At 50.1% G+C, this 26016-nt stretch overlaps 1 protein-coding gene across 3 annotated transcripts in view; it reads left to right on the top strand.

The window, feature by feature from the left end:
* The first annotated feature begins 1732 nt into the window (after positions 1-1732).
* Positions 1733-26016, top strand: part of ANP32A (acidic nuclear phosphoprotein 32 family member A) — a 41687-nt gene continuing 17403 nt past the window's right edge. For 2 of the 3 annotated variants that reach the window (XM_036305935.1, XM_036305927.1), the window contains exon 1: positions 4335-4481. In XM_036305935.1, coding sequence (XP_036161828.1) covers positions 4350-4481 — 132 coding nt within the window. In that variant the 5' untranslated portion in view covers positions 4335-4349. Of the gene's footprint in view, positions 1859-4334; positions 4482-26016 lie in introns of those variants that run through there. The other variant, XM_036305944.1, reaches the window with a different exon arrangement.

Raw genomic sequence — 26016 nt, 5'->3', positions numbered from 1 at the left:
ACTTTTCAAATTTCATTATCTGAAAGAATTTACTGAGCAAAATGCTTAGCTGCAGGACTTTACTTTTGTAACCCATCAGGTTACAATATTAGTGACTACAAGTTTCTTCCCCAGTGCAGGCATTCTGTATGTGTTTTATTTACCTTCTGTCACTTTTTATTTCCTCCTCTAAACTTTATATGCCCAAGAATGAAACTGCATTGGTGTTATGTAAGGACATTTCACATTTGCAGCATACATACTGACTTATCTGTCCCTTGAACCCACGTCCCTGAAAAAGAAACACATGTATCCAAACAGAAAAAAACTACCTTACAGTGTATGGTGACAGTCTAGGCATGTAGAAATAAAAGCACTTAAAAACAGTTGTATGGAAGGATCAAGGTGTATCTTTCCTTGTTGGTAGCAACCCCACGATTTATTAACCACCACAGGCAGCCAAGACCGTAGGCCTGCACACAGAAGTTGGGAACCCAGCGGGCATTAAGGCTTTCAGGTCTCTTACTAAAACTGTTGTGATTCGAAAAACGGAAAGCAAACAAGCGGAGAGGCCTGATGAAGTGCTCCGAACAGAGCCTCTTCGGCAGCCCGGGGTGAACCATATGACTCCGCTGGACGATTAGACCAAACGGTGCGCCGCTTTCTTTCATTGGGTCTATAAAGCCCGTAAATTAGGTTTGGTCCCGAAAAGCAGAAGTTATTAGCACCTTCCTTCCCCACTTTTTAATATCCCATACATACACAATTCTTAAGCCACGGTCTCCATTCATTGACTAAACAAGATCCTGGGTGCCTTTTTGGTGACCACTCCTCCCAAGCTGACCTGACATGACAGCGATTTGAAAGGCCCCTCTGTGGAAAGGGTCGAGACCACGAGGTTCGTCATCCAAAGGTGGACGCGACTTGCTTTTATTTACTTATTTATTCGAGGGGCGGCGATGGCCGCAGCTGGGCTAGGACGAGAGTGGAGGAGAAGGGGCGCGCGGGCTGTGAGCCGGGGATGGGAGCCCTCGGAGAAGGGGGGCAGCAGCCAAGTTCCACCAGCTCCGCCCGCCGGACCCAAAAAATGACCAGCCGCCCCCACCCCCACCCCCTTCACTGCACCCTTGATCCCTCCCCCTCTTCCCAGGCCTTTTATCCTCCCGCCTGCCCAGCAGCCCGCGACTCCCAAACCTCGCGCCAACCGCCTCCTTCCGCAACCCCCTGGGGTGGCGCGCGCAGGCCTAGGGCGGCCCTGCGAGGCCCGGGCCCCGCGAGGACCCCTACCCGACCCCTCCGGCCGCGCCCCTCCCCCTGGAATAACGCACCTGCGGCCCCGCCCCCGGCCAAACGCTGAGGCGGCGGCGGGCTGGCGAGGCCGGGCGGCTCGGCTCTCGAGGTAGTCACCTTCCCTTCCCCCGCCATTCCTCCCACCCCCCTCGCTCAGCCACGGAGCAGCGGCCGCGCTCCTCAGCCGCCCAGAAATCTAAAGGGGTCCGTCTCCGGCACCACAACCAAATGGCTGAGCCTCCCTGGCCGGCTGCGCAGCCCGCCCATTGGTCCTTTCCCCCGCCGCTGCTGCCGCCACTGGCTGTTGCCCAGAGATCCTCGGCGGCGATTGGCTGCAGCTCCTGCCGCTCATTCGCGCGACCGCAGATCCCGCCTCCACAGCGATCAGGTTTGTGTGCGACGCGGGTGCTGGGGGCTCGAGAACCGAGCGGAGCTGGTTGAGCCTTCAAAGTCCTAAAACGCGCGGCCGTGGGTTCGGGGTTTATTGATTGAATTCCGCCGGCGCGGGAGCCTCTGCAGAGAGAGAGCGCGAGAGATGGAGATGGACAAACGGATTCATTTAGAGCTGCGGAACAGGACGCCCTCTGATGTGAGCATTTGCCAAAAATATCTCTGTCGGTCCATTCTCCTACTTTGTGTATGTGTGTGTGCGTTGGGGGCGGGGGGGGTGAGGCACTTTTATTGAGGGGGGGAGCCCGGGAGGTGTGGGTTTGGGGGTCGGACTGCAAATGAATTGCAAGGTTGGGGGGTTGCAATACCATCAGAGCATGTTCCGGCTGCCGCCGCCGCCGCTGCCCTTGGTGTGTGACTACCTGTGCGTGTGCTCCCGCGTGTGCGAGTGTGGGTGCGAGAGTGTGCGTGCGAGTGTGCACCCATCGGGGGCCAGCGGGCGCACGCGTTTGGGTCGGAGAGAACGAGGAAAATGACCCTCTAGCTCGTTGCTCCCATGACTCCGTCTGGGGAAAAAGATTAACGAGGGAGGAGGAGGAGGAGGAGAGGGGCTGCCTCCCGGATTTAACAACAAAAAGGGGGGTTTATATTTTATAAATGAACCCCCCCCCCCGTCCACCAGCCCCTCCCGCACCTCACCCCTCCCTTTCACTCTCGCTCGCGCACACACAATAAGTTTTGGGCTTCGCGAGTCCGGTTTAGTTTCTGATAAATGTGGACCGGGGCCCCCGGGGAGAGCGCGTGGGGAGGGGGCTGCGGTGGAGTTGGGAATGGCTCGAGTTTAAAGTGCGTCTTCATTTCTTTGCAGTGATGAGGCGAGAGACGGGGGAGCCATATTTGTAACTTTGTAGTGTTCGTGAACGCGCCCTTTCTCTCCCTCCCTCCCTTTCTCTGCCTCTTCCTCTTCTCCTCTTTCTCCCTCACTCTTTCCACCCCACCTTCGGGCCAGATGCTGATATTTCTTTCCTTCGGAGCGGAGGATAAATGGGAAGAAGAGGGGGAGGGATTTCCGAACGTGCAAAGGCACAGATAATCCCCGCGCCTCCCCACCCCGAGCGATCGCTATTGCAAGTTACCCCAAGGCTACGTCCCGGTCCCCCCTCGCCCCCGCTCCCTCCGGACGCCAGCCTCAAACCCTGGCGACCCCTGGCCGGTCTTTCTCCAGAGGGGGCTCCTCGGCAGCCATTCGGTGCCCGGCCAGTAAATGGGCATGGGAAACTTTGTCAGGACTCGGGCTGCCCGGAGCTGGTGCCCGTGGTGGGCATTGGCTGGGTCCAGATTGATGCGGGCACCGCGAACACGCAGCTCCGGGTTGGGAGTTTGCCTGCCCGTCGCCGCTATTGATTGGGCAGCGGCGGGAGCAGGGCCGGAGGAAACTTACACGGCAGGGAACTGGGAGCCTCGGCGAGAGCTCGCCGCTGAGGAAGTGGGAGGCCAGGGTGGGTTACGCGAAAGCTCGTTTTTTGTTTTTGTTTTGTTTTCCTGGCTCCCTCTCGCTTTCAAGCGCTGTTTTATGCGAGTTGGCGGCTCCGCGTTAGAGAACCCGGGGCTGAGGCAGAGACGCTGGCTGACTCCTAGTGGCCTTTGGGGACCAGGAGAGCGCGGGCGCAGGGTCGGCGCTCCAGCCGCGGTGGCCAGGGTTCCCGAGTTGGCGGAGCACCGTGCTGACCTGTCGCCCCTCCAGCTGATTAAACCCCGAATCCCCGGCGAAGACAGGCCTCGCTTCCTCTTTGCTCTAGTTCCTCCCCCAAACCTGAGTGAGACTTTTGAAAACAAGATCCTTTTTGTGCCTCCCCCCCGCCCCCCATCATAACGCAGCTGTGGAGTGTAGACGTGCGGAGCCTGATGGCGCGCAGGGCGGGGAGGGGTGCCCGGCGGAGAAGGCAGGAGTTGCCTGGAACAATTTGCCGGCGGCTTGCCTTTCTCTGGTCGGTTCCCTGCCGGCTGAACCCCAAGCCGGAGGGTTTGGGGGCTGGGTGTGGTGATGGGGGAGGGGGCCCGAGCCGCGGTCTTCCCGCGTACTTTCCGGAAGCCCCCCGTGCGGAGGGGGAAGGGCGCCGAGCAGGGGGCCTGGGTCTCGGCGGGTGGCGGCGAGTGGGGGCGCGGATCGCCCGGCCCACCCGTCCACCCTGCCGGCCACCTGGGAGCGAGCTCGAAAGCGGGTCGAACCGGCTCTTTAAACTTCCGAGTGTGTGCGGGGGGAGGGGAGCGCGCCGAGCAGGGAGCGATTTCTCACGCTTCGCCCCCTCGCCGCCCAGGCGCTCTGCCCACGCGCCTGCCCCGCGCCTCGAGGCCGGGTGGGGCTCGGGGAGTGGAGGGGGCACTTTCTGCGCGTTTGGGGAGGAGGGGAGAAAGCTCGCTAATGAGGGACAAAAGAGGTGGGGGAGGAGGAACTATTTTTTTTAACGTTCTTAAGACAAATAGCTTCCGGAGAGCGCCCCCCGCGCCCCTGCCCGCCGCGCCGCCCCCCGGGGCCCCCACACACCCACCTGGCGAGCCTCTCCCAACTCCGATCCGGGGGCTGGTGGCCGCGCCGCGCCGCTGGAATAGGATGAGCAGCCATGTTTCCCGGTCTCGCGCGGCCCGCCCCGCCCCTCCCCCACCGCGCGGCGGCGGAGCGCGGGCCCCGAATGCGGGCGCCGGGCTCCCCGCGGCTCCAGCGGGAGGGCGCTGGGCCTGGTGCTGGCGGGCCGGGGCGCGGGCGCCTGCGGTTGGTCCCCGGGGCGGGCCTTTGGGCGTCCGGAGCTGGTTTGGAGCTCGAGGTGTTTTATTATTTTTTTAACGGCCAGACCCGCCCGAGGCCGAGCCCCAAGGGCGACGAGGCATTATTAGGGGGCAGGGGCGGCCGCCAGGGCCCTGTTCGCTTATGGCACGACTGCCGGGCGCCAGGCTGCCATTTTGTCACCGCGGCTGTTGTCGCTGCGGGGGGAGGGGGGGAGCCTTGCGCCATCACCCCGACGGGCCTGGACGTGGAGGCAGCTTGGGGAGGTGCCCCCAGCACCCTCAGATGCGCTATGGGACCCGATGGGTGTCCCCTCCCCGTGCCACCCGCCTGAGGCTCTGCTGGAGCGTCGCGATCGCTAGCTCGTTCCTTCTAGTCCCCCCCTGCCCCCCACGGCGCTCCTCAACCCCCCTCCTGCAGTCGTTTTAGACGTAGTTAAATGTGGTCCTGAGGACGAACCTATCACCCTGGTGTTTGTTCTTTCCTCGGAATTGATAGGAGGGGGAGGGGGGAGAAACTGAACCGGGGGGTTCTTTTTGGGGAGGGGATGCGCACGCAACTCTAGCGCCCCGACTGAAGCCGGGACCGCCGCCGCTTCCTCGGGAGGGACGCGGCGCGGGGGAACGCCCTGGAGGCTGGCTCTCCGGGGAAGGTAGGTCTTGCTCCGCGTTTCAGGTGGGTGCTGCAGCGCCCTGCAGGTTGATAGGGGAGCCCCTCCCCGCCTTCTCTCCCCGCCTACATTTATTTTTTACCCAGGGGAAGGCAGCTACGGTACTAAATGGAACCGCAAACGGATAAAAGAAGGGAATAGGTTTGCTTTTTAAGAAGTAAGTGATGTCTTTCTTGCAGACTCCCCTTCTCTGGCTATTGACTGCAGAGCCAGCCAGACAAGGTGTCCTATAGGTGGCATCTCTCTGGGACTTTTTAAAGCCGATAGGATGCTGATTAAACACCTCTCTGGTTAAACTGGTGTCTGCAGAGAGACTAGCTTTCATGGCAGCGCCCAGCAAAGGCTGCCCAGTAAGCCAGGTTTAACTTTGACCTTTGGAATACATCGCCTGATGTTTTCCAGTCTGACTTACTGCTTAATTGGGTTCAAGTAGGCTGGTGTTAATTCCAGTTTATGCAAGCCAACGCAGAATCCACAGGCTGAAAATTGAGCATTGAGCTCGGGATAGTCATGGTTAGTTATGTTTTGTTACTGAATTGCTGCTGCTGATGGTAATTTTAAGTTTGGGGGCTGGGTCCACAGTAAATCTTGGTTCTGGAACCACACAGATCTGGGTTTGAATCCTGCCCCGCCCCCCCCAACAAAAGAGGTAAGGTAAGTTAACCTGCCCCTGTGAGCTGAGCAGATCAACCTAACCTACCTTTCTGAACTTTGGTTTCCTAACCTGGAAAACGGAAGTAATAATCCTAGTTAGTGCGTAAGCGACAAATCTGGCTTGATCTGGCCCTCAGGTGTTCAGTCTATGATAGCCTTGTTCTCTGAGAGATATGGAATGCAATGGGGCACAACTCTGAACCCCTCTTCAGATTAGAATAACAATAATAGCTAATGCTTTACATTGTACCCATGCTGTGCCTGGCGCAGTTCTTAGTGGATTGTGCCTATCAGTTAATGTAGTCCCCACAACAGCACTATGAGGTAGAAGATACTCTTATTATTCTTGTGTTACGCATGAGGAAATTGAACACAGGCTATCACAACCAGTCTGTCCTCAGTCTCTACTCTCCGCTGCCCCTCCTGAAGCACCCTTTTTTGTAAAATACCTTAAGGAAGAGCTTTTTTGTTTCAAACTTACCTTAATGGCAAGTGAGTTTCCTGTGTTGACAGTACGAAGACTGGAGGGCCTCCTGATTGAAGATGTTGGGAGAGTTGGTCAGGACCAGAAGTTCTGTGGATTATCTTTTTTTTTACTTAAATTTATTGGGGACATTGGTTAATAGGGTCATATAGGTTTCAGGTGTGGATTTTATGTTAACAAGATCTGTACATTGCACTACCCAAAGTCAAATCATCTTCCGTCACCATATATTAGGCCTCCTTCACCAACCCACCCACACCCTGGGTTATCATTTTAAGGGGGAAGCCATACACTTTCTGAGTTTGGTTTAGCATGTCACCTCTCATTAGATTTGAAGCAAATCTGGCCTTTTAGGTATTGGGGGGTGCATTTGGGGTAATGAAAAGACATGCAGGAGCCACTGTTAGGCACTGGTTTCTATGGGATCTTGTATGTTACACATTTTCATTACTCTCCATCTATAGCCAAAAACTGAACAGAATTGGCATGCCCTTGGTGTTTAGGACTAATATGCTAATAATACTGCATGGGTCATTTCAGTCCTCTCAAAAACTCCTTCAGGGTAGGCCAAGAATTGTGACATCCTGTTCTCCCTGTTGTGAAAGTGAATCACTGAGGGTGGGAGAGAGGGTGGAACAGTTAGATAGCAGGTGAGTAGCAGAGTTGGGTTCTCCTCTCCTTGTAAAACCAGAGGTGGACAGTAAGGACTTTGCAAATTATAGTCTGTTGATGATGGCCCATCACCAGAATCATGTGGGGAACCTGTTTTGGTACAGCCCATGAGCTAAGAATAATTGTATATATAAACATTATACACTATTTGATGATATGGAACATTTACCTTTGAATCCCAATTAAGTAAAATGTTATTTCCCCCGCACAAAAGAATTCTGTGTTAGACCTTTATTACAAAAATTATACTCACATATTTTTAATTTTATCAATAAAGGAATTGTGGCCCTGACCGGTTGCTCAGTGGTTAGAGCATCAGGCCAAAGGGTTGCGGGTTCAATTCTGAATCTAGGGCAGTCCAGGTGTGCAGGGAGGCAACCAGTCGATGTGTCTCATATCGATGTTTCTCTTTCTCCCCATCCTCCTTCCCTTCTACTCTCTCTCTCTCTCTAAAAATCAATGGCAAAAATATCCTCACATGAGGATTTATTTATTTATATTTTAATATATTTTTATTGATTTCAGAGAGGAAGGGAGAGGAGGAGAGAGAGAGAGAAACATCAATGTTGAGAAAGAATCATTGATTGGCTGCCTCCTTTAGGTCCCCTACTGGTGATGGAGCCCACAACCTTGGCATGTGCCTTTGACAGGAATTGAACCCTGGACCCTTCAGTCCTCAGGCCGGCGCTCTATCCACTGAGCCAGACCAGCCTGAGCATCACGTGAGGATTAAAAAAAAAGAAAAAAACTAATAAAAAAGAGAATTGTGGAAATTTGTTTTCTCTCATTATAAAAGTGCCTGTGTAGTACTGTCAGTTTTGCCTTTCGGTAAAGTTTACTATTTGGTCCTTTACAGAAAAAGTTTGGTAAGCTCTGGTTTAGTAGAGTAGGTGGAGGGACCCTGAGATCTGGGTTTTTAAATTAAAAATTTTTTTTATTAAGCCATTCATTTGGTTGGTGCTTTGGGGGCTCTCCAAATCCTTGTATGTATGCCCTTTAACTAGTTGACACCTAGTAGAAATCAGTCTCAATCCAAGAACCTGCATTAGAAGAGAAATTCTCCTTGTCGCCCTCTTAAAATTGAACACCCTTCTATCCAGAGGTCCTGTGTAACCAGCTAAAATTCTTTATCTTGCATATTCAGAATATTTAAAAAGGCTTTTGCATATCTTGTAGTTACATGGTTACTTTTTAAGTCTTCTTAGAGCTAGAGGGTAGGAGCTTTGAACTGCAACGGTTTGAGCTTTGAGGCCTGGTAAGGTGCCACAGCTGTGCACCCAGTGGCTGACATCCGACCCTCAGAGCACAGATCATTGAAAACCACAGATAACCTTGGCATCTCTGGTTTGGGCATGCTGCTCTTACTCCATGCATGTTTCCTGGAGAACGAACCAGCTGAAAAGTGGCTTTGAGCTTCCAAGCCCTTCTTTCTACCTCTAGCCTCGTGTGCCTGAGCCACTGAACGAAGGGAATGGATGTGAGGTTGGCCAGGCCTGGGGGAGGAGATGCTAAAGCCAAGAGAATGAGGATAGCAAACCACAGACTCAGTTCCCTGCCTTAGCTGCTGCTGCATCACCGGCCGCTCCGGTGACTTACTCTATCTAGACGTACACAACCCTTCTTAGAGGAAACACAGGCACCGGGTTGAGCTTGGAGAGCTGGTCATCCCAGAGGTTAGGTCCAAATCAGTCATACCACAGACATAGAAAACTTGGGGCTTTTGGTGATCTGTTATGGAGAGAGTGTAGGGTTCTCCTCAGATAGCTGTCTCCTGTTGCCTGCCCTCTCTACCTTGGTGCGGTCACCTAGGAAGGAGAACTTGCGGCTGAGTGCTGGCGAGCCCTGGCAGAATGACTTGGCCCCGTTGTTTGGCCTGCATTCTGCCTTGGTAAAGAGGAGACTCCTTACACTGGTGTCCAGAGGGGGCACTCCCTTACAGATGTTTGCTGCCATGTCCCCCCATTGTGACCTGCCCATCCCCTGCTGTGGCTAGTTCTCTGGTCTCCTATAAAGGACCCCTATAAAGGGTCCCTGTCACCACTGCCTTCCTGCCACAAGTAGAGAAACATGGACCTGACTCTGAATCTTAACATTACATTGAAATGTAATTTTATGACAAATGATAAATGCCCAACAATGATGTTTTCATTAAAGAGATGGAGTCTGGCAGGGATGGAGAATTTCGAAGGCATGTGTTGTTCAGAACTTCTCATTTAGTAAAATTCGTTGAAAAGGATCCACAAAGCACTCAGGGCCACCTGTCCAGACACGGAAGCACCTTCCTTGTATAGAACTAGTTGTCCGATGAGATTGATTAATGCAAAGTCTGTAAACAAGATAAAACTTCTTTGCTCTACCACACCAGCCCCTGTCCTGTGTCTACTGGGCCATACCCTGCAACCCCCACGTTTTCACTCAAATTCATTTTGTTTTGGCTCTACCGCTGCCCTGATATACTTGTCTATCTTCTCCTTTACCCAAACTTGCTCCAGGCAGCAGATTTAAAAGATCAGCTTACTATCTTTTATTCTAATTTGGATTAAAGTCAGGGCTTTCTTTCCCAGAGTTGTTTGCATTTGGAGATTCCAGTTTGGTGAGGAAATTACCAGAGAACTCTTAGAAACTTGAATGCTGTTCTCAGCTTTGCTGTTAACTAAATCAGGCATATTGTTCAGCTGTTTTGGGCCTCTATTTGCTTCACTCTTAATTAGATTAGTGGCTCTCAAACTTTTTGATCCTAACAGTAAAATGTCTTATACCACTGCCCAGTACGTAGATCAGCAGTTCTCAAGCTGTGGGTCACGCCCCCTTTGGGGGTCGAACGACCCTTTCACAAGGGTCGCCTAAGACCATCGGAAAACACATATATAATTACATATTGTTTTTGTGATTAATCACTATGCTTTAATTATGTTCAATTTGTAACAATGAAAATACATCCTGCATATCAGATATTTACATTACGATTCATAACAGTAGCAAAATTACAGTTATGAAGTAGCAACGAAAATAATTTTATGGTTGGGGGTCACCACAACATGAGGAACTGTATGAAAGGGTTGCGGCATTAGGAAGGCTGAGAACCACTGGTGTAGATACATACATGTCATTTGAAAAACTTGACAGCTCCCTTACTGCGTGTAAAACACTTTTCATTGAAACAAGTGTGCTGACTTTGACCCATATATTGGTTTCATTAATTGTTCGTGTTTGAAAGACATGTAAAATATGAACATTAAGGTTCCTTCACACTCACATATTTTGTGGTTTGACTTGGGGGAATGAGGGAATGCCGTTTGTAAGCATTGTGAAACCTGTCTCCCAACGGTCAGTGATTTCTGCGTTGTTAAGCCAGTTTATCTCAGAGTCCCATTTTCTCAACCTGCTCTCCTTTCTTCTAGCTCTTTCCTAACCAAAACTTTTTCATGGCATTAAAGAATCATTATCCTAAATTCCTACTCTGGATGGATGCCTTCCTGTGTTCCTGGTTGTGTCAGTGACCCTAAGCCAAGCATGTTCCTCCACTCCCTTCTCTCTACCCTCATCACCCACTCCCTCCATCCTCTGGTGTAGGCACACTGTGCGGGCTGCCTGGGGGCTCCCACATTTATTGGCCGGTGTGGAGGAGAAAGGTTGTCAACAGAAGATTCACTCGGCTGCTACTCCCACCCAGACTGCCTGGGTGTTCCTCCTGTCCCCCCACCCGTTCCAGCTGTGGTACTTGGACAAGCCCCCTCACCCCACCGTGTAAAATGACGATGTGACAGTACCTACCACAGCCTGGCACACAGTAAGCGCTCAGTTTGTTCCGCTAGAACACCACAGTTGTCACCCACTTAAAAATAAACCTTACATTATCAACAGACACATTATATATATAAAAAAGTAATGTTTGTTTCAATGGGAAAAGAGGTTAGAAGCTATAGACCAGGGTCCTCAAACTACAGCCCGCGGGTCACATGCAAATACAAATACTATATTTGTTCCCGTTTTTTTGTGTTTTTTTTTTTTACTTCAAAATAAGATATGTGCAGTGTGCATAGGAATTTGTTCATAGTTTTTTTTTTTAAACTGTAGTCCGGCCCTCCAACGGTCTGAGGGACAGTGAACTGGCGCCCTGTTTAAAAAGTTTGAGGACCCCTGCTATAGACTCAAACTTGCCAGAAGTTATTTTTCCCCACAAGCAATTCCGCAGTAAATGTGTTGCTTCTGAATGTGAGGATCACTATCCCATCTAAACATCGTGGCTCAGCCCGGCATTGGATTGTCAAGTTGTTTCTGCTGAGGAGAATGTCACGACTTGCCGCTCTCCTGGCAACTCCTTTAGTCACTGCCCTCAAGCAGCTGTTTTAGGCTCTTCTCAAACTGCCCACTAACCTATCCTCTCAAACCCTTTCCCTCCAAGCTCAGTGGTCGGCAAACTCATTAGTCAATAGAGCCAAATACCAACAGTACAACGATTGAAATTTCTTTTGAGAGCCAAATTTTTTAAACTTAAACTATATAGGTAGGTACCTATTGTTATTAACTTAATTAGGGTACTCCTAAACTGGCCTTTGCTAAAAACGTCCTCAGTCTGAGGGGTCGACCTCAGCGAACGTACCCCCACTTCTTCTAACGCCACTTCTTCAAAATAGACTCGCCCAGGCCGAACACCGACTTCTGCACCTGGGCCACGAAGTTTCAATCGCACTGTACGTGCGCGCCCGCACGTGGTATTTTGTGGAAGAGCCACACTCAAGGGGCCGAAGAGCCGCATGTGGCTCAAGAGCCGCAGTTTGCCGACCACTGTCTTAGCTGCATCCTCCTTCCTTACAGAGAAAATTAAAACCACCTGGTTTCCAAAGAAATACCTAGAGACCAAGTCCATGCCCAGCTCAGCTGTCCTTTGGGTCTCATCCGTGCCTGCCCTCTGGTCCCTTTCTTCGTTCTGGGCACCTAGCCACTCTCTTGTAGGGATGCTTCTCCAGCGTGGGATGCTTCTCCCACCTTAAAACAAGTGGAAGACCGCCCTTGGTTCTTCTATCTCATTGTGGCTGTTACCTATCTCTTTTCTTTTCCATGCAGCTTATCGCATTGTCTATAACCACCTTCTCCGGTCCCTCCTCACACCTCAACCCTCTTCAATCTGGTTTGCTTCCTAAACAGCTTTCCCTGTCTTCTCTTATGTGGCTCCTCAGCATCAGTACTTACACCCTGACCTTCCTGAGATACGCTCCCTCTTGCCCCTCCCTTTCTCTGTTTTTTCTCCTGTAGCTAGGGCTGCTCCTCAGTTCCTGGTGGCTTTGCCCTCCTCTCTGCAGCCATGAAGCACTGGACTCAGTTAAGCCTGGGCCCTGGGTCCTGTTCTGTGTTCCCTTCCCATAAAGTCCTGTCCTCCCTCACCAACAGCTGTAGTTTACATCTCTGGCCCTGACCTCTTGGCTAAGCTCAGGACCCACTGAGTATCTGCAAAGCACCCCACATTCAGTATGTTCAAAAGGAGCCCATGACCTCTGTAACCTCTCCCTTCCCCCTCCCGACATGCACACATGGGATCTTCTTTCTAGCTATCACAAGTTCTGTCGACTCAAAATATTCTCCACTGCTTGCAGCCAATCGCCCTGCATCACAGCCCCCTGGAAGCTATGCTTCAAGCTTCAGCCAAAATGCTCTTAATAAAACAGATGAAATCATTACCCTATACTTAAAACACATCATTGTTCATAGGATAAAATCCAGAGTCCTTAGTAAGACCAACAAGGTCCTGCATGGACTGGCCACTGCTGGCCTCACTGCCTTTTATTTCTTCAAATCTATTCCACGCTGTAACTGCCACCATCACCTACTTAGCATCTAATCATCTTTACCATCTCCTTCATCATCCACCCCTCCTCAGCTCTAGGTCTGGTTCTTTTGTTAGAAAACTCTTATAGACATTTCCTTCAAAGTGCTTGAGTTTGTAATTATATATTCCTGAGTGTGAGTGTTTTAATTAGCATCTCTCCCCCTGCTTAGCTGGTAAGCTGCTTGATTTAAAGGACCTGGTCTGCTTTGCACTGTGTATTCTCAGAGCTCAGCACTGTACTTGGCTCACGGTGGGCATTCTAGAAGTGTCGGTTGGATGAAGGAACCATGGGACGTGCAGGTTCTTGTCATTTTCATTGCCCTCTGTTTGGTGAGCCAAGCACAAAGCCACTGAAACAAAGCATCTGAAACGACTAGAGGTTTGGTGCCCTCAGCTCTCCCCTGGATGGGTGTGAGCTTCTGCCACTGGGTGGGTGATTCATACTTTCTCAGCCCAGTGCTCTTCAACTTCTTCCAGTTTTTTATATCCCACTAGAGGCCTGGTGCACAAATTCGTGCACAGGTGAGGTCTGGCTGACCTGCCTCAATTGGGATGATTGGGCTGACTGCTGGGGGGGTGGGGGGGGAGTGGGAGGGCAGGGCAGGGGCAGTTGGCTGGCCGGCCCCGCCCCCTGGTTGAACTCTTGGTCAAACTCCCGGTCAAACTCCCAGTCGAGGGGACAATTCGCCTGTTAGCCTTTTATTATATAGGATAACAGTAAAGAATTTGACCGAGAGCCCCAATATATTTACCAATTAATTACAGATTATTCACACACACACTACATATGCACATTATAAAATGGAACAGTAAAAATTAAGAACAAGTTAAAAGATATTAAAAGTCCTAATATTTTTTTTCCTACATCCCAGTAAAAGGGGACCACTGCTTTAATCAGTTGCTTATTTTATTTTTAATTTGGTCATGAAAGTTCACGTCATACAGGAAATGCCTATGCCTTACCAAACACTCTTTCTGTAATTAGATCTTCCCAGCCCTGGTGTTTGATGGGTAGGAGTGGAGAGCATTTTTAATCCTTCTTTGATAAATGGGAAATCCAGTGGTCTGCCTGAGATTCCCCAGCAAATCAAGTGTCCATTTCTGCATGTCAGCTAGGTGCTGCCTGGTTAGACTGTGTGCCCAGACCTTCCCAAAGCTCCCTCAGGCCATCCCTTAGGGTTCAGCAAGGCCAATCCCTGAGCTGTTCCTGCAGATCTGGAGCGGCCCAGAGTGTCTGAGGTGAGAGGATTCCATCAGTAGACGTAGGCTGGTCAGTGGAGGGGAGAAGTCTCTCTCCTACTTACCCTCAGGCTGGGAATAAATCGAAGGCAGGATCAGCTTCAGGCTGGAAGAGGGGGGATGGAGGGCCAGTGTGAAACTGGAGGACACAGGCCTGAGTGTTTGTGTGAAGCACTTTAGCAAATTGGTGCGGAGACCCAGCAATCACAGGTGTGTAGGACTGTTTTTTTGTCGGATTGTGCTGCCTCCTGCAGAAGTCATGGGAGAGAGAAAGAGAGTAAGTAAGGGTAGTGGGTTTGAGGCAAGATCCTGTAACAGTAAAATTAAAGGTATTCTTTTCAGGGGCTTGCATCTCAGGGAGGGACGCATCCCATGTTACGTAACCGCCTTGACCTTAGTTATTGGCCTCACCAGCAGTCCCAAATGATGTGACTGGAGGGGGTGGTGAAGGGAGCCCACTTTCACTGACAGGGTCTGTGTGCCCAGCATCCAGAGTGATGTAGGGAGTTAAAGGAATGCTATTTGAATATCTGTGTAGCAGATTGAATTTGTTTACTCCAGTTCCTGTGACCCACTCCCACCTGGGCCAGGAGGAGTGGGTCACAGGAAGGTGGTGGTATGGGTTTCTGTGGTTGAGGGGGATGGTGGAGAACTCAACATACAGATGCGGGCGGGGGGGTGGGTGTAGTTAGGGAGGCAGATTGCAACCCCAGTTGTCAGAACCACCAGGGAAGCATTATAAGAAATTCCCAGGCTCTGCCCAGCTAAGGAATCCTCCAGGGGGGTGCCCAGGCTGTATTTTTAGAAGGCTCTGAACGGGGCTCTGGGGCACAGTTGGGAGCCACCACACTGAGGCAGGTGCAGCACTGCACAGCAGGTAGGAAGAAGTAAACTAAGGAGGTAAAAGGAGAGAAAAATGGAGCAAGGAAAACGGGAAATAGAAGGAAGGATGCAGGACTTAACCTGCTGGGGGGCAGGGATCCAGTCCTTGGCCCGGCCCCCCACAACCCCCATGGCCATGCAGTTGACACATATGCACATTCCTGCTCATGACACTTGTAATGTTTCGTTTCCCTGTATCGTGCTGCCGCCGCCAGAGTGTGGAGTGGGGTTTATTGAGCAAGCTTGGACTTGGCCAGCGGGATTTCTAGGGACTTGAGAGGCGGGCCTGTGGGCCTTTTGTAAGGAAGGGCCCTCAGGGCCAACAGTCGGGTGTGGTGGGCAGTGCCCGGGAATACGGAGCTCCATGCCTAGAAGATATCTGGCAAGTACCCTCTTTGAGCCTCAGTTGCCTCATCTGTAAAATGGTGACGAACAAAAATATCTGCTTCCTAGGAGTGGTGGGGGGAGGGGGGCGTCATTAGAACGGAGAGAAAAGAGGTTTGTGCTAGATGTGTGTTGTGGACAGCCTCTGAAGGGTAGTAGATTCTAACCAGCCCAGGCCTGAACAAGCTGTTTGGACAGGGGAGCCAGCCTGTCTGAAGGAGGCCCCTCACTGGGTGTCTGAGCTTGTACATGGTGGGAGCAGTTCTTGGGAGAGCTGCCTTTACCTGCCCCTGAAGGAGGCCTCACTTGAGCTGCTATAGCAGGTAGGAGGGGGCAGGGGGGCCCCGGATAGGGGGCAGAGCCTCCATGTTTGAGGTGGGGCTGGAGCAACATCAAACTAGCTGCGGACTTCCCCTGCCCCAGGGCCTCCCTTTCCCATCGTGGGGTCAGGGTTAGGGTCCTCTGCCTGGCTAGCCATTCATTTCTGGAGCAGTTGCTCTGTGCCAGTAGCCCCTCCTGCCTCTTAGCTTACCTCCTGACTGCAGAACTCAGTCTGCTCCCCCCCCCCCCCCCCCCAGGGCCTTTATGTTTCGTTCAAATAGTTCCTGAGAGGAGGTCTCCAGGAAGTCAAGAAAGGGAGCAAATTGTGTCCTTCCCAGGTGATTTGAAGATGTGGAAGCCTCAGGACTTCCAGGTGACGCTGCAGCATTCTGTCAGCTAGTTCTAGTAGCACTCACTGGGTGTGCACTGTGGCTTTGCTCCCATTGGGTTGGTCAGTGTCTCTTCATCCTCCCTCTCTGGAGGGCAGTAGGAAGGGCTAGCAGAGCCCGGCATAGCTCCCCTGCAGCTGGGTGCACCAGAAAGGCTTTGTGATGACGTCATCTGTTCGCCAGCCTCCAGCTTGGCTGCCTGTGCGAAAGATCTGTCTGTTCTGGCACAAGGGCCTGTTCCATATGGAGGGCCAGGAACTGGCCATCACACTCACCCAGGGCGTTCCTCTCACTTCTGTACACCTCCCTTTTAATGGAATTTTGGGTGCACACTGGGTGTGGCCTGGGAAGAGTGGGAAGGCATGCACTTGGGCAGAGCTCCCCAGCTGTCTCTGGTAGGCCTGGAGAGGCCTCTCTGCAGGGGTTGGCCTGCTGCCATATGATTGGTTCTGCTTCTTTTAGCTCCCATCCAGTTTGCTGCTCTGTGGCAGACATGCCCTTATGTGTCTTGATTAAGAGAGCTGGTGTGTCAGCACGTCTAGGTGTGGTCTGTGAGTCTGGGGAGGCTTCTCCTCAAGTAGGGTCATCCAGGGCTGCTATTTGGGGTGGAGGTAGAGGAGCAGGCCTGGGAGCTGAAATGGAATGCTGTTCTTGTAGAAGCAAAAGGGTACTTGGTTCAGGGTAGGCAGCTGACCTCTGTAGATAGATGCGCAGGAGTCTTCCCTCAGTTCAGGTGCCCAGAGTGACCATTCTCAGGGGCCACCACAGGAGACCGTCAAATGTGGGAGTGAAAATGCACCTTCGAGTTTGACCAGCAGCTGTCTGGCCTGAAAGGTGCCCACTCAGCCGGAAACCAGGCCTATATGGGCAAATGGCTTGCCAGCCCCAGGAGGCTTATTAAGGCCTCGGGTGTCCCTGATGATGAGCGACATGGCCTGCTAGTGTTTGGTGAACCTGAGTGATGAGGGAGATTTCTGCAATAGGAAACACTGTGTGTGGAATTGCCGGCCACCCGTTGCCGCAGAAGGCACACCGCGCTTGATTGCGCTTCGCAGATACGATATTCTTCAAAACTGAAGGTTTGTGGCCACCCTGTGCCAAGCAAGTCTGTCCGTGCCATTTTCCCAACAGGCTCTTAGCACTTTTTAGCACTAGAGTATATTTTAGTTAAAAGTATACACATTTTTTACGATATAATGGTGTTGCACACTTAATAGACTATAGCAGGGGTCCTCAAACTTTTTAAACAGGGGGCCAGTTCACTGTCCCTCAGACCGTTGGCGGGCCAGACTATAGTTTAAAAAAAAGCTATGAACAAATTCCTATGCACACTGCACATATCTTATTTTGAAATAAAAAAACAAAACAGGAACAAATACAATATTTGTATTTGCATGTGGCCTGCGGGCCGTAGTTTGAGGACCCCTGGACTAGAGCATAGTGTAAATGTAACTTTTATATGACTGGGAAACCAAAAAATTTGTGTGATTCACTTGATTGCAGTTTGCTTTGTTGAGGTGGTCTGAAACCAAACCTGCAGTTATCTCCAAGGTCTGCCTGTACTGATTGAATGCCTGCCCTGTGCCTGTTCTGTTCTCTACATTCTGCATACAGCTAGCATTGAACTAGATGAGCACATCATTTGTACTGCCCATGTGGGGCTAATATCCCATTGAGGGAGACAGTCAGTAATCCAAGCAAAGGCATAACCGCTGGTGTGGTGGGTCCGTGACGACAAACCAAACTGTGTTAAAGGGAGTGGGTGACCCAGGAAGGCCTCTGTGAGGAGGAGCAGAGACTCACAGAACCTACACTGGACTTCTGGGCCCCCATGAGCCAGAATCTTAAGTATCTATCTGATCAGTAAGTACCCATGAATCACCTGCTGATGAGCAAGCTGAGGCCAAGTGAGGTTAAGATGCAAATTCATGAGGTGATTAGTAGGAAAGATGAAATGATACAAAAGAGGGACAAAATATAACTGGCCAGTATTCTGCTCACAACCTTGGGTATTTGCTCTGGCCAGCTTACCCTCTGCCTTTTCATCTCAGAATGTGTTTTATTATCCTCTTGAGACTCACACTTTGAAAAATTTATACTTCCAGATTGCATTTATTAACAATAATATTTTTTCATTTATGGCTGGGGGTGTTGGGGTTGGGAGGCCGAAATGCTAAACACATCTATAACTGCCAGTCAGTCTCCAGGCAAGGGCTTAACCACCTGGAGTTGGTGTTCTGCCTGCCTAGGCAGAGGTATGGCCCAATTTTCTTAACCACAGGCTCTCGCTACTGTCCCAGTGGGGTTTCCATTGGTTTTTTTTGAAATGGCAGTTTTGTGGAGGCCCCCATTGTACCAGGCCCTCCCTCCTGTTGAGGGTCCAGATGCCTTTGGGTGGGCTAGGGAGAACCTACCAATGCCTCTGACCAAAGATGGTGAGGCAGGACTCAGGGTGCCCAGGGTTTATTTGAGCGGGGGAAGCCCACAGTTAGTTCAGGTCACAAATCCAGCCCTGACCCACCTCTTCCAAGGATAAGGCTGAGCATTAATTGGCTGATAGTTTTCATCTAGAAGAAGCACGTTCCTGCATGAATTTGAAAGGGGCTTCTGGTGAAGTAAGGCTTCCTTAATTAGCCTGTTAGGGAACCAGCTTCCCACTATTAAGGGGGCTGAATAATGTGATGCCTACTCTTCTGCTTCAAGCTTCTAAAGGGAAGGACCCAGATTGTCATCTCTTTACTAAACATTGAGAAACAAAACATCTCTTCTATGTTTTGTTTATTTTTACCTATTGAATGTCTATGTGCCAGACACCCTATTTATTCATATTTAATCAATACAGAAATACTACAGAATGAGTGGGATTATCCCCACTTAACAGACAGGGAACTGAGGCTCAGAAAACTAGTTCAGTAATTAACTCAAGGTCAAGTAGTCCTGAGCACAGCCGTGCTTGGGGGCAAAGCCAGGTCACTGACTTCAGAGCTGTGCACAGAGCCTCAAATCTTCACTTTGACCTCCTGCCTTCTTCCAGCCACATTGGGGCTGCTGAGTATTTCCAGAATATGGAAATACTCTCGTCTCCTAACTTCCATTTCCTTTCTCTGTCATAACAGATGATGCCAACGTTTCTGATTTTTAAAAATGGGTTTTTTTGTGTGTGAAATAGAATATATATTGAAATGAACAATAAATGTGAGGTCCAATGATTTTTCTTCTTTAGGTCCTCTCCCCCCACCCCCCATTAAATGATTATTTTACATTGTTGGGGAAATCCCTGTGAAATCCACTTTTCCTGTGTCTACCCTTACCTTTCTGTGCCAGGGTCTTAATGAGTATGTCTGGATTTCTCTTACACTCTGACTTGCTTCACGCACGAGGGCTTGTACTCGCAGCTGAAAAGCATGCCCAGGGTGCCTCAGATGCTAGAGGGTCTGGAAAGTGGGAGAAGGCCACATGGTTTTCCAGTAAAAGTCGGCTAAGGCATAATTAGGGACTGAGGTGCTGCCTCAAAACCAGCAGCAGTGTATTCTGACCTGTGAAAAAAGTCGTGGTAGTTGTGGAGCAGTCGTGGTGATGCATGTGCTTTGCCTGGAGCACCTCCCTGTCCTGGCCATCAGCAAGACCCCCTTCTGGGACAGGAATTAGGTTTTACCCCTTATTGAGCACCTAGTATAGGCCTTGCATCATGCTAGCTAGTTAGCAAGCATTCCTTTTTTTTTTTCTTTTTCTTTTTTTAAATGACCGGAATCGACCCGGGACTCTTCAGTCCGCAGGCCGATGCTCTATCCACTGAGCCAAACTGGTCAGGGCAAGCATTCCTTTTTTGATCCCTCAGAGCACACACTCCTAAGGTGTAGGTATGGCTGCCCATTTTTAGCCGGGGAATCAAATGGCCTTCAAGGCCCACTGAACCAGCTTCCCCTGTGTATTGTAGCAGTCCCTTCTCATCCCTTGCAGACTGGACACTGAGGCAGAGGGCAGGGATACCTTTATCATTGGATCCCCAGTGCCTGGTGCACTGACAGGCATAGCTGAATGTCTTAATAAATTTGAATTTGAAGATTAAAAAAAAATTTTGGCATTTGGTAGGTTCTGGAGTAGCATTTCTTAAATGAGTGGAGGGGAAGTAACTTGCCTACATAGGTACAGTAGTGAGTCCATTAAATTGGAGAACGCCGAGGCTCTATGGTGGCTGCCCACGTAGGTCAGAAGTGGGATCAGATTCCAGCTTCTTGGTTAATAAGCTGGGCGAACGGGAAGTGACATAAGCACCAGCTTATCTGTATTGTAGAATTATTAGAGCAAAAATTGGAAGCAACCCAAATATTCATCAATAAGGGACTGGTCAAGAAAAATGATGGCACACCTGCACAGTAGAACACAATGCAAATAAGAAGCGATAAAAATAAGATTCTGAATTTGTTTTTATATGTGTAAACAAATCCTGGTGAGGTGGTTAACTGGATGGGATGGGAGAGAGAATTAACTGTTTATACTTTTTGATTCTGAAACCATGAGAGTGAAAGTGTTACTTTTTAAAACAAATTTTTCTAAATAACAGAAGTGACTTTGGACCAGCTATTCTACTCATCTGGACAGTTGGATTAGATCGAGGCTTCCTGTGGAGTGAAATGTTGCATATATTGTGAATCTCCAGCTTGTGTAGGCTTTTCCAGGAGACCCTGGCCCTGTCTGACGATGGTATGATGGTATATAGTCCCTTTCATTGGTGGCTGGGACCTGGATGAGCTCAGACTGTTAGAGAAGGTCTGGGTGGAGCCTTCTGCAGAGGTGTCAGGCCTTGTTCCTGGGAGTTTATCCCATGAGAACCCTGCCCTGATGTGACTCAGTTGGTTCTTCCCCCAAAGTGAAGGCTTACAGTGAAGAGAGGCTGTTCTGGAGCCTTCTGGCAAACTGCAGTTTCACAGGAAGAAAAAAGTGGCAGAATGTTTTCCCAGATTATTTTTAATGCTTTTCAGTTCAGCAAACATTTGTTGAGAGCTGCATGCAAGGCAGTGTGGGGGAATCAGAGCTGCATCACACCTCATCTCGACTCTCTGGGTGCAAAGTCTTGGGTAAGAAACCTTGTAAAATTCCTCCCCAGGCCCCTCAGGGATAGCAGTTTACCTCCTCCGGTCCCACGGAGACCATGGGATTAGTAGGAGTTCTTGGCATTTTACAGATGAGGAAACTGAGTCTCAGTGAAATCTTACCCACATCCACGCAGTTCCTAAGTCGTAAAGCCCAGATCCAAACCAGATTTTCTGACTACTTCACATGTGCCCAAGCTCTCATAATCAGCACATCCTGCCATGGGATATTTCCCAGGGGTGTACCCCATTTCTACCTGGAAACATTGGGCAAGCATAATCCTGACTAAAGCTCCTTCTCTTTTTTCCTTTAAGAAAGGGCAAGGGAAATCCCAGGCTTATGGTTGGGTCTTAGTTCTTACCCCTTCAATGTGGTCCAAACAATGCTAATTCCTCTGCCTATGAAACCCACCACCCTACCAGCAGTTAAATGCAGTATATCCCAAATGTGTGACAGACAGCTGCCTTCTCCCCACCCCATGCTCACACCACCACTTCCTCTTCTACACACTCTGTTGCCGCCACCTGTCCTCCTGGCTGTTCCCCAGAAGGCCAAGCACACTCCCCACTCTCAGGGTCTTTGTCCTGTCTATTCCATCCGCCCAGAAGACTCTTCCCAAGGTCTTCCCCTGGTTTCAAGTCCCACTGAAAGCTCAGCTGTGGATAGGCTATCCCTGGCCGCCCTTTCTAAAGGAGTGTCCCTTGTTGCTGTTGCTATCCTCCCCCTTATTTTCTTTGTAGCACTTACATATATTATGTATAGGTGTATACACTTATTGGCTTATTATCTTGCTCCCCCACTAGACTGTAAGCCTGAGGCCAGGCACCTAGTTTTGTTTACTGCTGTATCTCCTATGCCTAGCATGGGTGCCCAGCATCTAATAGATTCTGTAAATATTGTCAAATGAGTAGATGGAACTTGTGGCCTAAATTAGTAACACTTCTTTAAAGAGGAAAGAATCGCCTGGCTGGCATGGCTCAATGGTTTGAGCATCAACCTATGAACCAGGAGGTCACAGTTCAATTCCCAGTCAGGGCACATGCCTGGGTTGTGGGCTTGATCCCCCAGTGTGGGACGTGCAGGAGACAGATGATCAATGATTCTCTCTCATCATTGATGTTTTTATCTCTCCCTCTCCCTTCCTCTCTGAAATCAATCCTATATAATAAAAGCCTAATATGCAAATTGACTGAACGGTGGAAGGCCCCAGGCCAGCTAAGGTGGGTGCCAGCAGCCCGGGGCGGGGCGGGGGGGGGGGGCTCATCACCCCACTGGTCACCCTGCAGATCAGCCCGATCGCCGGCCAGGCGTAGGGACCCCAGCCATGCATGAATTTCATGCATTGGGCCTCTAGTAAGAATATATTTAAAAACAAAAGAGGAAAGAATCAAACTATAGCATTGTAAGAGAAGAAAAGACCCAAGGCTCGTCTCTTTTCAGTGCTTCATCATGCAATATTTTTCATTTAATAACTGTTCAGCACTGTTTATGTGTGAAGTTCTTTACAGACAGTCCCTTAGTAGCCTCCAAGGAGCTCACTTATTTTTTATTTATTTATTTTCAGAGCAGCCCATTTTATGGAACAGTGTAATGATTTAAATACCCTATTGTATTTTATTTTGGGCCTAAAACTGCCTCTTTGTAATTCGTGCACAGTGATCTTAGTTCTTCACCACCGAGGAACACAGAATAAATGTACTTCTATTGCATATGACACTCCCTCAAATAGTTGGAGAAAGATAGTGACCAAGAGTCTTTCCCACCCTCCAGCCTAAACATCCCTAGTTCCTGCCATTGCTCTCCCAAGTGTCAGTTTTCAGACGTCTCCCCTCTCTGGTTGCCTTCCTCCAGTTTGTAATGCTGCAGGGTTCGGAATTTGAAGTCTGGCCCTATTGGAGCAGAGTGTTTTGTGACGCTGAGGGAGGAATGTTGGTCCATCCTGCTTGTTTCTGTCAACACAGCCTGGGATGGCCTGGTCTGTGCTGACCACCTTGGAGGACCTCCTCCATGAGCTTCTGGTGAAGACTAACACATTAGATTCTTTTTTACATCATCTCTGCTCATCTAGCCCCTCTCTGATCCTCAAGGATTATAAAGATTGTACGGTTTTTATATTTTAGCATTTTGAGATTATAAAGCACCTGTAGATCTGTGAACGACAATGAACTCAACTCTATTAAAAAACACACACACACAGGAAAGATAGGTCAAGTTCTGTCATCTAACAATAAAGATTAAAAAAAGAAAAGTTATATCACCAAAATGCAGGTGAAGAGGGAGGAGGTCTGGAAGTAAAGCAAAGCCTACAGCCTTGTAACTTCCTCCTCTCCCCCCGTCGTTGACTGCCTGTGTCTTTCTCAGGCCTGTCTGCCTCCCTCCCATGTTTCATCCTCCTCTTCTCCCAGCAGGGCCTCGCCTTCCCATTCCTTCCTTGCTTTCTCTCATTCCACTGCTTTCCATTTCCCCCCCTTCCAGTTACTAGACATAGGAACTAACATTTACTTCTTAGCATTTCTTCTACTTCCATCCCCAATACTTTTATTGTAAGCATTTAATTTATAGACTTAGGCAAGTTGCACATACAGAATTTCTCTAAGGGAGAAGAAAAATCAGGTTAAATTGCTTCTTGTGTGTGACCTTGGATGGAAGGAACGTTCAGCCCCCAGCCTTAGGTTCTAATGCATGACTGGTTTCCGTTTCTGCCAAAATCAGCGGTTTCCGACTGGTGGTTGGACACTAGGGCTCAGTGCAGCAGTGTTTGCTCTGTTTCTGTCACTGCCAATATTTTTGTCACTTCGGGTAGGGTTGGCAGGGAAGGAGGCCAAGGTCGAGGGTTTCATCTCTGAGGCCACTTAGCTTTTCCTGCCTCTTCTGCACTCTATTCATACTGGGGTGAGTGGAGGCAGGGCAGGAGGGAGGGAGCTGAATTCAGGCAGGGGGCTCTTTTCCTAACAGCTTTTTTCTTTTTCCTACTCTGTTTCCTCTGGCGTCAAGGCGTTCCCTATGGAGAGGCTTTGAGTTAGGGGTGTGGGCCCTAAGTTAGGAGAACGGAGGCTGGCCCAAGGCTGGATTCTGCAGTGGGCTGACTCCAACCTGGGGCGAATCACTGGGTTGGTTCAGTTGCCTGAGAAGCTGGATTGGATCCACTGGTTCCGCAGCAGTGGCAGATGTAGTTCCTTCATTCTCTGAAGCGTTTTTTAAAAGCCAGTTGGGAATTCGGCAGAGGCCTAGTACCAGGGCTGTGGGAAGTGCCTCGATCTCTGAGTCTGAGTGGTGTGCTCTCTTCTTAGATGGGTGATGGTGGTAGGCGGGGCTGGATGGAGGCTTTGAACGGCCAGCTTATGGATCTTAGTAGTAAAACTGAGGAAATGAATGAACTTTTGTTTTGCAGGCCGTTCTTCTACTCAGGGTAGCTGTTCCGGTCCACACTATACCCAGCTTAAATCCTTGAATCTGATCGCAGTAGCCAAAATCAACCGCATTAGTGAGCTGGGACAGAGGGCCCAGGAAGCCATTTTAAAAAATATATTTTTTTTGCCCGGCCAGCATGGCTCAGTGGTTGAGCGTTGACCTATGAATCAGGAGGTCGTGGTTCAATTCCCGGTCTGGGCACATGCCCATTTGTGGGCTTGATCCCTAGTAGGGGGCATGCAGGAGGCAACTGATCAATGATTCTCATCATCGATGTTTCTGTCTCTCCCTCTCTCTTCCTCTCTGAAATCAATAAAAATATTTAAAAATTAAAAAATATATTTGTGTTGACTTGACCAAGAGTGGAGTTAGTGGGGCACTTTGCTTTAGAAAGTGAGTAAGGGGTCAGTCAGCCTTTGCCCACCCCACTTCTTCCTCTCCTCTAGCTGGAGTGCCCGGTGTTTCTGAAAGCTAGCTCCTCCAGGCAGAGCACCGGGGCCGCTGAGACCTTAGAAAGGCTGTGTTTGGAGGAGAGGAGCAGGGATAAAGACCGCCAGATGTCCTGTGGCCGAGCGGTGGCTCTCAGGGGGCCTGGTGGACAGGGACACGTTCCCTGGGAGGGTAGAACTCTACTTGTCTGTGGACAAGGTAAATGCGATGATGCCTGGGGAAGCACTTTGTTTACTGTACCATGGGGAAGAAATGCCAGGTGGGGAAGAAATGCCAGGTGGTGTCATGGTGCTCGCTGCAGGTCAGGGAGCCTGGTAGAGGGGTGAGGCAGGGACAGACTACCTTCAGAGGAGGCACAGGGGGTTTGGTCAGAGAGCCATGATGGTGGGGGGGCTGGAAATCCTCCTCTGGATTTGCACTTGATCCCCATGGCCATTAAAAGCTTTGGGACAGGGACCGATGGGAGGTGATCAAAGCGGCGTTTTAGGAAGATTGACCAGGATTTATCCACCCCTGCTCTCTAGCCCTTCCTCTTCAGTCTCCTCGTGGCCAGTGCTGTGGCTCTGTAATGAGGTCATTGTGGGTGGTGTGGGTTTTTTAAGAATCACAGTGCTGTTGATCAGAGAAGGGACCCCGTCAGCTGAGGTGCCTGCCCCCCTGCTGCCTTGTGAGATGGCTGGCGGACATCACATGGAGGAAGCCAGACTCCCACATTTGGAACACAACACCCCAGACTTCTGGGGGCTGTTTTTGTGGTCCAGATGTGTTTTAATCGACTACATGACTGACTTTTGCATTTCAGTAATTATCAGGGTAATTGCCCAGTGTCCTGTATTTCCTTTCTGGCATCCCTTAGTGATGAATTCTGGGCTTCTTTAGCCCATGAAATTTCCCACCTACTTTTGGAGAACAGTGACTGAGATTGGGTATGGGTGGGACTAACAAGTGTGTGGACTACAGGATTTTGGAGCCAGAAGGAATCACACCTCTGTACTCAGGCTCCATTGTTCAGTATGTGGACTAGGGGCTGGCAGAAGCCCAGAGAGTGGACATGACCTCCCTCAGCGCGCAAGCAAGGTAGTGGCCAAGTGAGCACCA

Source organism: Myotis myotis, unplaced genomic scaffold (assembly GCF_014108235.1).
Source record: "Myotis myotis isolate mMyoMyo1 unplaced genomic scaffold, mMyoMyo1.p scaffold_m19_p_1, whole genome shotgun sequence".
Classification (NCBI taxonomy): Eukaryota; Metazoa; Chordata; class Mammalia; order Chiroptera; family Vespertilionidae; genus Myotis; species Myotis myotis.
Note: the sequence above shows the minus strand (reverse complement) of the source record. Positions and strands in the feature narration are given on the sequence as shown.